Source organism: Gambusia affinis, linkage group LG04, assembly GCF_019740435.1.
Source record: "Gambusia affinis linkage group LG04, SWU_Gaff_1.0, whole genome shotgun sequence".
NCBI classification, from domain to species: Eukaryota; Metazoa; Chordata; class Actinopteri; order Cyprinodontiformes; family Poeciliidae; genus Gambusia; species Gambusia affinis.
In genome coordinates, this window is record NC_057871.1 from 9,034,681 (window position 1) to 9,050,711 (window position 16,031).

General features: G+C 38.7%; 1 protein-coding gene and 1 long non-coding RNA gene across 4 annotated transcripts; both read right to left on the reverse strand.

Annotated features, from left to right (window-relative positions):
* Positions 1-1,584: 1,584 nt before the first annotated feature.
* LOC122829485 lies at positions 1,585-4,738 on the reverse strand. Its single transcript, XR_006370372.1, has 4 exons — positions 4,306-4,738; positions 4,115-4,186; positions 3,975-4,021; positions 1,585-2,968 (listed from the first exon to the last, which is right to left on the reverse strand). It is a non-coding gene; the product is annotated as an uncharacterized LOC122829485 (long non-coding RNA).
* Positions 4,739-5,076: 338 nt separating this feature from the next.
* Positions 5,077-14,175, reverse strand: melk (maternal embryonic leucine zipper kinase). 3 transcript variants are annotated; one of them, XM_044115356.1, is made up of 18 exons: positions 14,051-14,175; positions 13,638-13,750; positions 13,476-13,561; positions 12,658-12,774; positions 12,418-12,561; positions 12,273-12,341; positions 11,997-12,089; positions 11,673-11,771; positions 11,129-11,197; positions 10,526-10,624; positions 10,280-10,366; positions 10,002-10,127; positions 9,706-9,861; positions 8,393-8,660; positions 6,508-6,601; positions 6,260-6,416; positions 6,045-6,148; positions 5,077-5,959 (listed from the first exon to the last, which is right to left on the reverse strand). In XM_044115356.1, exons 2-18 carry the CDS (start codon positions 13,714-13,716, stop codon positions 5,782-5,784), a joined length of 2,025 nt encoding a protein of 674 aa, XP_043971291.1. In that variant the 5' UTR covers positions 13,717-13,750; positions 14,051-14,175; the 3' UTR covers positions 5,077-5,781. The 3 variants fall into 3 exon arrangements, with proteins under 3 accessions (XP_043971291.1, XP_043971293.1, XP_043971292.1); XM_044115358.1 differs by lacking the exon at positions 14,051-14,175 and adding an exon at positions 13,997-14,021; XM_044115357.1 differs by lacking the exon at positions 14,051-14,175 and adding an exon at positions 13,836-13,934.
* Between the last annotated feature and the right edge of the window lie 1,856 nt (positions 14,176-16,031).

A 16,031-nucleotide genomic window follows, 5' to 3' on the forward strand; every position in this document is an offset into this window, starting at 1 on the left:
ACTGACATTTTTTAGGGTTTGTAATGAACAGTTCACACAAACGGCGCACAATTTATTTCACAGATTGTCTTATACTGTCACAACATAATGTTAATTAAAAAAAAATATGTAAAACAAACAATTTTAAATAAAATAAGCAATAGCTATAATTATGTCACAAAAAGAAAATACACATGTGTACAGTACATATTGTGTACTATAGTTACAATGTCATAGTAGCTCATAACCATCAGTGCGTGAATGGGTGATTGACCATTTACCATGAGATTCAAACACATTCTTGAAGAGGGTGTCAAAGTCACATCACTGCCATGAGAACACGAAGCACTGTGCACCGTAACAAAAAAAAAAATTGTACCGTAATACGGAGCCTTCCAGGGGCAGCGCAAAACAAAAAAAAATCCCCATGTCCCCTGGAAGGCTTCGTACAGTGGAAATTTTAAGGAATTTTCCTTTACGGGAACACGAACCTTTGCGAAGTGTGAAAACTGGTCAGAGGACATTTCAAGCTCTCACTAACCAGACCCTGAAACATCTACCTTTTGGACTTTGGTTGAATAACGTTTGTGGCGCCTCCGTGGTAATGTAAAATAAATCAGAACAATTTTTGAAATATTTGTAGAGTACCCACTGATGACTGCAGATAAACAGTTTGCACATTGATTGGCAGCGCTAAGATACTTCTTCTGGATCCGATTACCTGCTTTCAACTGAGAGAAGTACATTTCTTCAGACAGCAGTAGTAGCTCAAGGAGGAGCTCCATCTTCTCACAGATTATGTGTTGTCTCAAATACCATCACAACAGCTTTAACAAATATGAAAAAAAAAAAAAAAAACATTTTTGGAAAAGTGCAGCTTTAAGCTTTAATTGTTTTTAAACTTTCTGGCTTGGGTCAAACATTTATTCTCTTGACTGGATGTTGGGACATGGTTTGTCTTCCCCATGGTCCTGTGGTTATACATCACTCATCAACAACCAGGAATTTTTGTTTCTGCACTGTTGAGTTCACAAGTGCATTTTTTTTCTCAGAACATTTCAAACAGATTGCTCCACCATGATTCTTACATTTTCTCCCATTATTTCTTCTGTTTTCACAGCCTAAAGCCATATATGTTTTTCATGTTGAGCACCTTTGACCAAATTTGTTTCAACAGCACATTTTGAATCAAGACTGAATTTGAAATAAAGGAACTGGTCACACCTTTTCCTGAAATAGCTTTTGGATCAACTGTCAAGTTACTTCTGGTCCATTTAAAAGTAGACTGTACATAAAATACAAGTATGAAATATCTGGTTTTAGGTGTATGCAATAAAGGATCTTAGAAGTTTAAAACATCAACTTTTCAATCTACATGTCATGGGGTTTTGGAAAACAGTCCAACTCTTGCACAGCCGGTGTTAAAACAGAACACCCCGATGCATCTCACACAAACATTTGATGAATACTCTCCCCTACATCCTCTTCCAGAAGAAAGGACCACTCATTCTCTTGTTCTTCCAGACAATCTGCGTTCTCAATTTCTCATCTGTGAGACAATTACAAACACCCCGTTTATCACCAACAATTAAACGGCATGGATGCACCGAGAGGCAGAAGAGGAGACGGCGGCTAGAGTGGAAGGAAACAAATCTGAGTGGAATGAAGTAGAGCCAGCAGTGGCAAAGACAGAGGGAGGCTGACAGCACAATTAGGGTTTTTAATTCTCTGCTTGAGCAGGCCAGGCCAGTCTTTATGCTAATTAGGACGCCACGGCCATGTAATAAATCTCTATGATCCAGCCTCATTTCGCCCCTGTCTTTCCGTCTCACTCAGGCGCTCAGACCTCAAACCACAAACTTCCTTTTGCTTTCAGTGCCTACATGTTTACCAGTAATTCCAACAGCTTGCATTAAATAGTTGAACTTCCCTTCATTGCTGCCCTGAGAGCCCCAGTTGGTCTGCTGTTTAGCGGTTGGGCAGGCACCCAGTGCCTCGGTTCAGGGCCTCCACCACATGTAGTTTCCCTCCCTGTTAACTCCCTTTATTAGTGTTTTTCAGGACTCTGGTTTGCACGTCCTGCATTGCTGGACTCCACCATGTAAACACGCAAACATTAAAAAGCACTGACACAGTGAATGCTCAAGATGTAGTCGTTTTCCTCCCTCTTCTTCCTTTATCCTCTCATCTCCATTTGACAGACATGCCTAATGATAACATCTCGGGGGGGAGAGAGGCAGCGGGCAAACCGCACAACAATCCGCAGATAATTGGGAGGCCACATTTAAGGATGACGAGAGCGAAAATGAGGGGGATAGATAAGTGGACAAAGGGTGGGCGTTTGTTACAGTAGCAACTGGTATATATATTTTCACCCTCATTTAGATCACAAGGACTCATTCTAGTTTCCTTTAATTTTTATTTTTTCCTTCTTTATGAAATGTCTCAAAGCCAATTTAACCACAGAAAACATCTTAAAAATTTACCGGTTTCCCATTCATTAAGTAAATGAAGGTGAAGCGAGGTTCAAAGCAACTGAAGTGGTGTTTTTCACTCAAATAAATCCACTATAGCATGATTTTCATCACAGAAATCAGCCCTGCTGAACAATTCTGCAGCCACTTCTTCTCAGACGGCCTTCAAGTCTCTTCTGTTGGATCCACGCCTTCATGTCATTTTCCTTTGACTCATCAATATTACCGCTGTCAGGCTTTTTGTGCTGATTTAGAGTTAAAAAGGCCATTGCGCCTACAACCAGTGCCATGTGAAGTAGGTACAGGCCAACATGGAGGCATGTAAGCAGAAAGGAGGTGCAGATTGTGGCAACACACCAAGGTCCAGCCAGGAGCAGCAGCAGGGAGTGATGAAGAGCGCTGGACACGAGAGCCGGTAGGGAGACGACGAATCTGAGCAGCGTAGAGGCCATCCACGAATACAGAGACAGAGGCGATAACAGGAAAGACACCACCGCTTCGCTCATAGATGCTGCCTGCAAGATAAAAAGTGCAACAAGCAGACGTGATAAGAAATTAATATTCATGTATAGAGGAAAAGTAGGATTGTGTCTGCAATTCTTTTAGAGTACAGCCTGAAAGTTTTAGTCTGATTCCAAGACAGATACTTTTTTTAAGGTCTTCCAAAATATTTCTTTGCTCTTCAGATACCCGTTTTCAATTCCAGACAGGATATACCTGAATGTGAATGCAAGTTGTGTGGTATAAGAGTTTATTAAACAAAAAGAGAGTGGAGAAAAAAGCTAGAGGGACGAGATAAGAGCAGCAAATGACCAACATCTGTGGTTCATAACTACCTTATTCTGCCACCAGTTGGTGTAGCTACTGTCTCTTTTTCCTCCCATACTTGTGACTTCTGGATCACAAGTATATTGAGATTGGATCTCACGTAACATTCAAGGCCTTTGCCACCTTTTTCCATGATTGCACAAGGCATTGATCTCTTCTGAGCTTTGTTGAAAATTATTGAGCTACATTTCAAACATGCAGTCCATCTACAGTCGGGTCTCTGAGGACGTTCAATTACAAGAACAGATGCAAGTGATGAAGCTCTTGATTGGCTGAGATCACACCTAAATTTTTAAGCCCCAAAGAAGAAACCAATTTTTAGACTATAGTAGTCACTGAAATTTGGATTTAGTGCTTAGACAGAATAAAATCCTACCAATGCTCGTTTTGACTATTTAAAAACTGTTTTTGTGTAACTTGTTCCACCAAAAAAAATTTTTAATTTTCCTAGTAACCCCATTTTCCATTAGTCTGCAATACACCTCTGCAGACTAATATGAAAATCATAATGTAACATTTAATTCATTCAACATCAAACATAAATATGCAACTACCCTTCATTTAAGTGCCAAACACCACCAGGAAATTACAGGGGAATTAAAATAATAGATTAATTTTGTGAGATAAAGTCTTGAGTTTCCATAATCTCATCCTTTATTTATCTCAAGTCTTTAAAGAGAAACTTTAACCTACCTCACAAACATTTCTGCTGTTGCTGGACTTCTGAGCCGACTGTAGCCCTGCAAAAATCAGCAATGTGAAGAACCGCCGTCAGGAAGTAGAAATAGCTAACAAATTGTCTTGCCTCTGAACAAATATATTTATAAACATACACAGGAAGAGAATAACGAGAGAAACTCCCAGAAAAAGCCTCATTTTGCATACGAGTCCTCAGAGGTGCAAACCTGTAAAAGAGCAAACAAAAAGTCAAACACAAAGCTGAATTAATTTCCTCCAGCTTTAACACCTGACAGCATCATGGACTTCAGTTTAAAATGAGATGAAATTTATATAAACTATTCACCCAACACTGCTGCAAAAATGTGGATACTTCTAAGCTGACTCCCACAACGCTGGTCTATAGTCTGCGTTTATTCAAATAATCCTCTTTCTGAGGGACACAGGCTCTTTTGTTCTGCACTCAAGAGTTTGGGATTGTGAGCACCACCTGTTGAAGGGGCGGTACTAGAATAGGACTCATTTCATTCCATCCTCTTACAAGATTTCCAAGAAAAAAAGCTCAACACTGCATAAACTAAAACTCAAAATCAGGCCAGAATTGTAGGAAACCTTCACCTCACACCCACCAGTCTCTCATTAAGGTTAATTTTTCTCTCATTAGCATCTCAACTCACAATTACCCTTCTGCCCCCTGCTGATACTTCAAGGAGAACCTGCCACAAATGAATACTGATCACCTGCATCACTGTCATGACTGCATGGCACTTTCCCTTCAAAAACCGGGGAGGGAGGTTTACATTTCCACTGTATTGAACCAGAATCAGTTTCTTTGGAGTCAATTAAACTTTTTAAAGTCTAATACATAAAAATAGTCATAAAATTCTTATTTTGAAAAATAAAACTGATGCTTTAAACAAAACCAAATATTTTTTGAACACCTTATTTTCTGTATCATCATGAATAAATAAGTTTGTATTTGTTAGGTATTGATTAAAAAGCGATGCTCCAGCAGAAAATACATTCACAGCTCCTTCTGTTTTACCCCCAAACATCTGACCCACTTACTGTCCTCCAGCAACCACACCCACCAATGATTTACTGATGTAGCACAGCAAAGTGTTAAAAATATTTATTAGAATAACTAAAAGCAGAAAGGGTTGAGAAGCTAAGTTGGGGGGACTTGAACAAAAATGGAGGACATCAGAGATATTACTTGTTACACAAAAAATGAACGAGCAGAATACCACCGTACAGAAACCACTGCTCCCCTGACTTCTAAACAACAAATAGAAAAACCCGTGGACAGACTAATGATCTCAGTCATTTATCTCAGTAAAGGAAGTGTATTTATTTAGCTTCATTAACAATAAAAATGACAGAGAAAATGAAAGACAAACACGGAAATAAAACAAGACATTTATAACACTGTGGAACAGAGAGAGACAACTGCAAACACATGTAAATTAATGATGGTAAATTAATAATGCTCGTTTACTGAAGTGTTGCTCCGTCAAGGGTGGAAAAATAAATATGTTCAAAAGCAGCTGAGAGGTATGGAAACCAAAGTTCTGCTGTATTTCATACATTAAGACAATTAAAAGAAATAACTTTAATCTTAATTATTAGAGAAAGCATGGATTAAGATGTTCTACATAAACTAATGTATTACACAATCCTTACATGGCTGACCTACAGATATTAATGCGCACATCATTGAATTAAAATATCCAACACTGATCAATTATTTCAAATTTTTCAACAGACAAAGAAAAAGGGTATTTTGTGTCACTAACAGACAGCAGTACAGCTAAAACGCTGCTTAGATGCTGGATGTTGACAGGATGTCCTCCACCAGATGTTTGTAAACCCACGCGTCTCCCTTCAGCCTCTGCCGCCGCACGCCAACGACCTCCGGCCTCTGCAGTAGGCACACTTCCAGCTCAAACGCCATGGCTACCTTTCCAGAATCATTCCAGGTCTGACACTTCAGGACATATCTAAAAAACAAGCAGAGAAAACATCAGTGTGAAAACAGAAGAATCAGTTTAAAGAGGAGCAGCAACAGAAAATGCATCTTCTTACCCCTTCTGCGTGAAGTCGACATTTTTCTCTGGCAGGATGGAGAGGATCTGGTTTAACACCTGATCGGGATTGGTCTGACTGGTTAGGGTGACGTTATATTGAGCCTTGAAGAAAATAAAAGTTATGGAAATTTAAATTTCCCATCTGAATGTTGATGCAAATTTCTACAGAGCTCTGCTACTTCTGTATACCTGTACTGTTATTGTTTTGCATACCTTAATCTTCCTTGGCGTGTCTCGCAGAGCTCGTCTTTTGCTTGGCGTGAGCATTGTGATAACCTTGTCTAGGCCCCTTTCCAAGGAGCCAAACACCTTCCCTCCTCGCTTTTTCTTCCCACTGTCTCCTGAAGCAGCCATGTCCAAAGACCTGGACCTGGGCAGCAACCATGGAATCACTTAACACTGACCCTCCACCTGTGTGAGTCGGGGATTTTTAAGCTACAGTTACTGTGTGATGAACTCACCTTCGCTCTGGACTGAACGCCAATACTTCCAGGTTTGCAGAATCATTCTCAGCAACCCTGTTCTTGTTCTGCTCCTTGGATCCAATCTCACAACCTATTGACAGCCAAAGAAAATAGGGCAAGACAGGTAAATAAAATTCAAAGGCAAGCTATCCACCAGCATGGTCAGTTATTTTATAAACTGAAGTGTGGGGGGAAAAACCCCAAACTAATTTCAGACTATTCTGTATGCCTGTAAACTAGAAGCCAAACCCATCTGTAATGAACCCAGGAAGAAATCTTAAAGCTGAATGAACAATGATTGGGAAAATGATGACCTTACTGAAAAGGAAATGGTTTCATTTTGAAAAATCAAATTTGGAACAAAAATATTTTCTTTAATTATTAGACAAAATAGTTCTTCAATATTTTAAGTTTTTATAATAAACAGGGAGGTTGGCTAATAGAAACAATTGTACCAGGTTAGTAAATTACAGGACCTCCTGCAGAGTGGCATTAGCCACTAAGGGAATCATCCTTCTTTGTTGCTTTGGGGAATTGTTTACCAATTTTTGCCATGCAATGTGAATTTTCCAAAAGACTACCGGTAAGCAGTTTTCTCAGAACAATAAAGCATGGTCTTAGAAAAGCATTCTCAGCTGTTCTTGAAAGAATAAACTAAGTGCCATGTTTTGTTTTTTCATGTTGATGACTGATCATATGAAAAACGACTAAAATTCTAGTTAAAACAGCAAAAGTTTCAACAAAAAGTCAGTTGTTCAAAGTTGTAACTGAAGGTTGTTGCATTTTTCTTACCACTATGGCACCATTTAAGAGGAAATAAACAGGATTTTAAAAACAACTTTCTTCTTTGCACAACTCCAAATTAATAATTTATGCCAGATAATAAAATGAAGTTGTGAGTCAAATTGTTTTTACTCTTTCACCCAGTACAAACTTTAATAAAACTGTAGATAAAATGATCAAACACTGTGAAATAATGACACTTAAGTATTGCATTACATGTGAAAATGTTCAGGAGAAAAACTTTTACGCTTATGGTAAAAACCAATGTGTCTCTGACTTTGAATTTGAAAACAAAGCTTAAAAATGAGAAACATGGAGCACTGGGCTTTAGTGGCAAGAGAACACATGTCACTACAGCCCATGTGGGACAGTAAGCAAAGGGAGGAGACGGCTACACCTGTCACAGCACACGCCTGGGGACAGACATACACAGACCACCGAGTGTGTGTGTGGACAAGGATGTCACCAGCGGCATGTCCATACTCTGCCAGCAAAACAAGAGGCAGCACAGAGGATTTAACATCAACTGGGTCAAAATACAGCAAGTTAGCCGGCTGAATTTCTGAAGAACTAATGAGGCTGGAGGTCTGAGCAGAGAAGACACTGTGACAAATAATTAGGATTCTCCATTCATATTAGTGCCCCTCATTTACAGATAAGTGACAAATAATTAGCTTCCTGATAATAACCTCACCTTTGAGTTGACAGTGATAAGTGGATGTGTGGGTCCGTTTTTCAGTGGCCGTAATGACAGCTAAATTATTGAAATATGAGTGGCTTTTGAATAAGAAAAAAAACAAAAAAAAAACAGGGCCAATAAATGATTTTATTACCAGAAGACAATTTACTTGCAAATGTGTAGCATGTGGTTGTGGCACTTGCGATTATGAGAGCAGCGAGAGGCCGAGGGAATAGGATAAATGAAAGAGGGGGATGTGGAGAGGGCAGTTCATTAATGTACATTTAATCTAATGTGGAGTTTACTTCAACCCCTTGTTAGGCTGAACAAACAATTACTGTACAAATACATTTTCTTAGGTTCTGCATTGTCTGTACTCAATTACTTTCGCTGGTTTACAAACAATAAAACTCCACTTGCCTTTAGGTGTGGCCACACTGGCTTTGGTGCCATTGCAGTTTGTGTTCTGATTGGGTGTGTTCAGCACGTTCTTGTTGGGTCGGTTCTTCTTACTGGACGCAGGGGTCCGAGGGTGAGGCAGAGCAAATACATCGACTCCTTTCTCTTCAGCAATGTTCTCCTTGTTCTCCTGGTCCCTCTCCTTCCTCTCGCGGTGTTGTGGCGTCACCGCGCTCCCTGGGGTCAGGGTGAACGCGTCTCTCTTTTCCGCTAATGGTGATGTGAGTTTCTTCAGAATCACAAACAGAATGTTTTTATGATAGCATGTTCATGTTAAGGAGTCAATATGTGAACATGTGGTGTTGTCTCATGGAGACACAAAGGTGCCTTTTCCACATTTTGACACTATAGACCACTTTTACATGGTTTTAGTACCAAGAAGAATTATTTCCACTGGAGATTTTTTCTGTTTTAGCTTTGAAAAAATAAATGAATAATAAAAACGCACTTTAAAAAGGCGATTATGTTTGAAAAAGGCTCCTGTACTGACATACAGTCTTTGTGTACACTGTCCAATCACTTTTATGCAATAGAAGCAGCACTGGCCAATAACGGCACATGGATTAGCCAGCGAGCAATTCGCTGCTTTATTGCTGTATTTTATGGGCCAACATCTTTATTGTGTGTGTTGATGCCATGCTTTCTGAAATTTTGACATTTTTGTGCTTTTTAAACTACTTAATAAAAAGTTTATAGTAGCAATAACAAAAATGGTTACCGAGGTAACTGCCAGGTGTGTCATTGTCTGAATTATACATAAAATATATATTTTCTTGCATTTAAAGGACTGAATGCATTTGGACAAACTTCATGAGCGACTGTGGCTCTATGGTAGTGTAGTCGTCTTGATTCCAGCTTCCTCCCGCCACATGTCAATGTGCCTCTGGGCAAGGCACTTAACCTCAAATTGCCTACAGATCTGCGTATAAATGTGTGTGTGTTTGTGAGTGCAAATGGGTGAATGTGACTCCAGGGTAAAGCGCTTTGAGTGGTCAAAATGACTGGAAAAGCGCTACTGTATATAAGTTCAGTCCATTTTCCATTTTCCAAAATACAATGAAAATTCCTCCTACTCATTTTGCTCAGGTAAAGGCTGTGAGTTTCAGGATCTGACCTTGGAAGATGTGAGTGACAAACTTATCAACGGAGTGGGGTTTGTGGTTACATGATCATTACTGAAGGGCAATCGGAAAGGCTCTTTTGCCACCTTTTCATCATCAGGTTTTTTATTGTGCATCACTGCACATGTAAAGAAAACTAAGCATATCTCATACCATAACTTTGTTTTCATCTTGCCGACCTCTGCCTGCCGGCGTTTTGTGGTGCCGATCTGACACCCAGGGAGAATCATCAATATATTCTGAGTAAAAGTCCAAAGACCCGATAATGACAGCGTCTTCGTCTTCACTGAAGTGAAGAGCTTCTCTTTTCTGAAAGAAGGGAAAAAAATCCATAGATCACATTTTAATTTTGAACAATTAAGTAAATAAAATTAGTTTTTTTTCTAAACTAAATATCCAACTTTGTGATGTTCTGAAAATATCATAGCTGGTCGGGTCCTGCATGTTACCTGCAGTCCTTGGTGCAGAGGAGAGTCCTCACAGAGGCGCGCCTCAGGGCGAAGGCGAACAGGCTTCCCCTTCTGCTTCTTGGACAGCAGCAGCAGGTAGGTGGCTGTGACCTGATCGTACTTCCACTGTGGGAGGTCAAATCTATTAAGATACACATCTGAAGGAAGCTGCGAGAGTCTGCTCTCACAAATTATATGAGCCACCAACGCAATCATGAAGCAAACAAACAGCAACAAGCTGGGAGGCACAAATATTAGTAACAAACACACACACACACCTCCTTCACCAGTGCTGCGGTGCTTTCTCGTGATCGCTTCATGTTTACCGCCATCTCAGTGATACAGTCCTCATCTATGTGGGCAACCTACAAAAAAAAAAAATAATTAAAATCTGAGTGGATCGGTGGTTGTGTGAGAGACTGCTCGTTCTGGACCAAATTAAGTGTCCTTATTTAAAGTCAGCTTCATGAAAGTCCGAGTGACGAGTTCAGAACAGAGATTCTCTGCTTTCTGGCTGCTTGTACCGGCTGCCTGCTGAGCCACTCTACAGGGCTGTTGTAGTCCTTCATCACCCATTGGTGATCCAGAAGCTGTCTGACTGTCAGGCGACGCTTGGGGTCCACCTAGAGGGCATGAGCAGAAACAACACCTCAGTAAGGCAAAAAAACACCCTGGTCTAAAGGCAGCATGATGTTTTATGTGAACATGCGTGTTTCGATTTTACAATCATTTAGTAAGTCCTCGAGGGCTGGCGTCCTTCAGCTTTTAGATGTTTCTGTTTCATAATTAGGTCATTGGTAACTCTGAAGAACTTGACTACACGCTGAAGACATAATTTAACCATTTTATTCATGCATTAGACCAGTAAAACAAAACAAAATGTGTGTTGCTGATTGTTTTTTCTAGGCATATGTTTCAAAATCACATTTATTTCCTTTTCATCATTATTATGCATTTATTGGCTTCATAAATCTCAGAATATCCTGAGATTTGTGTTTAAATGTGACAAACTGTGAAAAGGTTCAAGGAATCCAGTTCTGTATATGACAGACATGAGTTAACACTAGAAGAGAAAACAGAAAATTAAAAATAAAAACAAGTATGAAGCAGCCATACTAAATACACACCTGCATCATTTGGTTGAGAAGGAGGATGCTGCCTGGTGAGAGCCACTGTGGGTTGTCATATTTACCCCTCTGGAAAAAGAAGAAGAAAAAGCCCAGGGTTAAAAGTTAATTAAAATTAACCTAATGGTTATAACTAAAATGTTGAGAATAATAAGGTTAAATAGCAAATAAATAATCACCATCTATTCAAATGCAACCAAGTGCTTTATTGTGAAAATGTAAAAAGTGCTCCTTGATGTATCTACGTACAAATGGTGTGAAAATGAGGATAAAAAACAAATGGGAAAAACAATTTCCAGTGAAATACATCTATCTTTCGCTGTTCTTTCAACAACACGGAAAGAAAGAACAAAAGTGCAACAACTGTACTTCCCTATCTTGTTAAGACTGCAGCAATTATCTAATAGTTTATTTATCTCACTCTAACCTCTCTATAGACTTGGTCTCGTCTTGTTCAGGTCAGGTGGTTTTAACTGCAATGCTAGTCATGTAGTAAATTAGACTGGAACTGCTTTGTAGTCAACAGAAATTGTACATCACATACCATAATCTTTCTGTAAAGGATCATGCAGTTGTCATCATCAAAGGGAAGATATCCACAGAGTAGAGCAAACAGCAGCACTCCCATACTCCATACATCAGCCTGGACATTAGACATCACACAGCAGCATGTCAGCACCAAGTGTAACAGACAGGATTTCACAGCTCAGCTGCTATGAGTTATGCACCAGAAAATATGATCAGGACAAACATCAAAGAGCAGAACTGTGAAATCATTCTTACATAGGGCAAGTCGAGCTGGGTCAAATGGATCTTAACAAAAACCAAAGTCCAACATTTTAAAGTTAGAGCTTTGCAAATGTCTTACCTCTGAACCAATATATGCTTTTCCCTGAATGAGCTCCGGAGCAGCATATGCAGGGCTCCCACAACAAGTCATTAGCTCATAACCTAAACCCCCCTGAAAGAAAAAAACAACAACAAAAAAACAAGATATGTAAATAAGAAAAAAAACAAAAACATAGTGGCTATTGTTGCAAATTAGGAAAAACAAGATGCCATAGAATGATTAATAATAATTCAAATTAATTTCTAATTGCCTTCAACACAAAGAATGATTCAGAGGATGCAGCAGCATATGTACCTTTGGTTTGGCGCATAGGCCAAAGTCTATGAGCTTCAAGTTACGGTCCTCATCAATCAGCAAATTTTCCTACAGGGAAGAGAAACAACTTGATTTAGCTTTAGTTGCATTACTTCACATTCAGGTACGTGACTGCAGTTAGTACCGGTTTAAGGTCCCTATGAGCATATCCTTGGCTGTGGACGTAGGCCATTGCTGAGACAATCTGTCTGAAGAACACCCTGGTCTCTTGCTCTGACAGTCGGTCCTTGGCTATGATGTAATCAAACAGCTCCCCACCAGGGCAGTACTGACCCAAGACCCAACAAAAGAGATAATTACATTAAAAAAACTCATGTCATAATCTCTACCATTTACAGTGAGTGTAAAGTCTGAGGGGAGTTACCTCAAGCACCATGAAGATCTGTGTTGAAGTTTCTATGACATGGTAGAGTCTGCAGACATGTTGATGACTGAGGTTCTTCATGGCTTCTATCTCCACCTTTACACGCGGCAAGTCATCCTGAGCGGAACGATGATCATTAGGCTTTTTGGATGCATGAATTTGTATTTCTTTACAGAACAACCAATAATATTTAATTTAGTTTTGACTGTTTGAAAGTCCATTAAAATACATTCCTTGAGAATAAACTTATCATGAACCATCAAAAATATATATTATTGTTACCACAGCCTAGTTTTTTCGGCTGGAAGAGAGACTGGTCTGATTAACAGTTAAACAGATCTTGGCACCAAAAACATTCTTCCTCTTTTTCATGCATCATTTATTTATCTGGACTCCAGTTCTGCATTTTCTTATTGTTTTTATTTATCACTGTTGACATGATGAATGTTTTAATGCTCTCATTTGTTTATTGTTGTTTTCCTATTGGTTTATTGTGCATCACGTGACCTGACTAATTTAACACAGGCGTGTCAAAGAAAAGTTGTGTGTATCCTTCAAACAAAGCAGGAACACCACGAAGTCAAACTGTGTTTCGTCTAAGTCACATTTAACGCTGTGCCAAAAGTGAACCCGATAATAATCACCATCTTTATTACTATTGGCTCTCATTTTCTCATCATTCAGGAGGGAGAACAGCATTATGAAGTCTCACTAGTGTTGTAAAAATAATTATGCTGTTTTTTTTAAGTGAACATTTTCGTACCAAATCCAAATTCATGTCTGGAAAGTTTTAACGAAAAGGTCTATTTGTGTCTCACCCCGAGATCTTTTTTATTCATGATCTTGATGGCAACCTTTTCTCCTGTCAGCAGGTGTCGGCCCAGTTTAACTTTAGCAAAGCCGCCTGCAAAATAAACAAGGTTTAGAACCCCCAAATTCGGGACGAATCGATACAAACATAAAACACTTCAACACAGCACCTGAGCCGATAGTCTCATAGACCTCATAATATTTGTGGAGCTCTGCGGCTCCGCGGTGTTCCGTCCTCTCCACAGGCATCCTCCTTGTTCCAGCGACCTAAAGATAATCCTCACTGCGGAAACAGATTCACTTATCACCTCACTATCGACATCAACGTATAACACAAACCTTCAAAACACTTTTATTTTGGTTTTAACCTTCTTTTCAGTGCCATGCAGCTAACGTTTTCTGGCTGCTAGCTTGCGTTTGCGCAACCAGAAATCTATTGTTGAAATTAAGTAAAGTTACAGTGCTACAATGTCATTCAATACAGACGATTAACTCCTCTCTATAACTCCTCTCTATGTTTTAAAATTACCTTATTTTGTTAGAAAAAGACGTAAACCGTAAAGTTGAATGAAGAAACACTTACCTCAAGGATGTTTGGTTATAGGAGTTTGAATTTCGCCCGTCAATTGACGACATTTCCTGTTTCCGGTTTGTTCGCCTCCTTGTGGTAAAATGTGGTACTACATTAGAAAACGACCCACAAAAAGCTTGATTCAACTAAAATTCTTCCATCAAAACCCCTTATAAAATTTTTTTAGAAATAATTTTGCCTTTGAACTTTGTAGTGCTTTCCAAAGAGAAAAATGTTTTAAAAAAGCACTGATAAACGGAGACATGCTTTTCAGGCTTTCTCTACGGGTTGAAGAAAACTAAGAAGGATCTAAAATGTTTTACTTCCTATTACAAATGTATGCAAATTTGATTTGATTTTATATAAAACTTGCATATTATAAAGTAACTATCAACAGAACAGAATTGTTATCAAATTTGTGAACATTGTCGCGTTAACGTACATTTTACAGCTTCAACAACATAGTGCAAAACAGATCAGGGATACCTGTACATAAATTCAAGTTAGTTGTGTAGTGCATTAAACAATAAAGGGAGCATAATATCATCAAAAACATCTATTTTAATCACTTCATTCAAAAAGTGAAGTTTATATTAAAAATACATAGAATAATTTTCATACTTTTATTTCCTTTTTATTTCTGATGATTGTGGCTTACAGCTAATGAAACCCCAAATTTCAGTTCTCTGAAAATGTAAATATATAATTAGGTTGTTAGAAAAAGAAGAACTTCAATGTACAGACAAACTTCTGAAAAGCATGACTGTGTAAAATGCAGTATTTGCACTCCATTCTTAGTTGGAGTTACTTTTGCATTAACTACTGCGACTACTACTTAATTTCATCTGCACTGTTGGTTCTGGTGTCTCTCATCCTGTGTCTCCATGGATTCTCTGTGGAGTTTTGGTTTGGCACGGCCGGTTTGCTTACAAAAGTGATACCATGGTTGCTGTTGCTGATCTAGTTTTGGCAATGTGGGAAGACATCATGTCCAATTGGATAATTAAATTACCACGTCTATAAAGCTGGTCAACAGCGAAGTGCAATGAAACATCACGTTAGATGGCTGCTCTGACTTTAAATTTAATAAAATACAGCAGATCAACACCAGGAGATAATCATAGTCTACAAATTATCACTGGCTGTAGAAATTGAACTTCAAGGAGCTTTGCACACGTTTTGCAAATTGAACAGCCAACATCTTGAGCAATAACCTTTTGTGGCTGATCATCCTTGTTAAGGAATTCATTGTCTATGCTGTCACCAAGTCATCAATGTTCCCAATGATTGTGTGCAGGCCATAACATTTTTGCTTTCAAAGTTATGCTTATTGATCTTAATACAGTATTTTTCCAAGAATGTAACAAATGTTGGGTTTTAAGGAAAATTCAGAGATATATTACCGTTTCACTTTGTGAACTGCCTTTATTTTACTGAACTATATCAATGATATTCTGTTTCATTAAGTACGAGTTTAATGTTAGTTGTAAAATAAATATTTGCCCAAACTGAAGGTTCAAAAATTTAAGCTACTGCCATAATTATCTGTAAACAACTTAAAAGTCAGCAGTGAAGTGAAAATATGCTTTAAATGTTCACATCTATTTGGTCAAGTGGATATAACACCAGGTCTGCATTCATTCAAGATAGTAAGATCATTGCTTTAATGGGTTGACAGCATGTAAAAGGCCATAATTCAATCACATTAACTTAAAGCACTGAAATGTGAAAAACAAAGACCAGTCCAAATTGCGCTCCATTTTTTCCATATAAAATTAAAATTAAAAGCACAGGGACCAGCACTCCCCCATACACTTTCTCATATAAAGATGGCTTTACATAAAAGTTAGCAATGTTCTCCATGTGCTCTGGGGAACACTGGGGGAATTGCTCTATGAATGAAAGGCTGTACTGGTAGTGTCCATGCAAGAAGGCTATTGAGAATGTTAAAAATAATAAAATAAAAATAAGGTGAGCCTGGGCCTTTGGCATT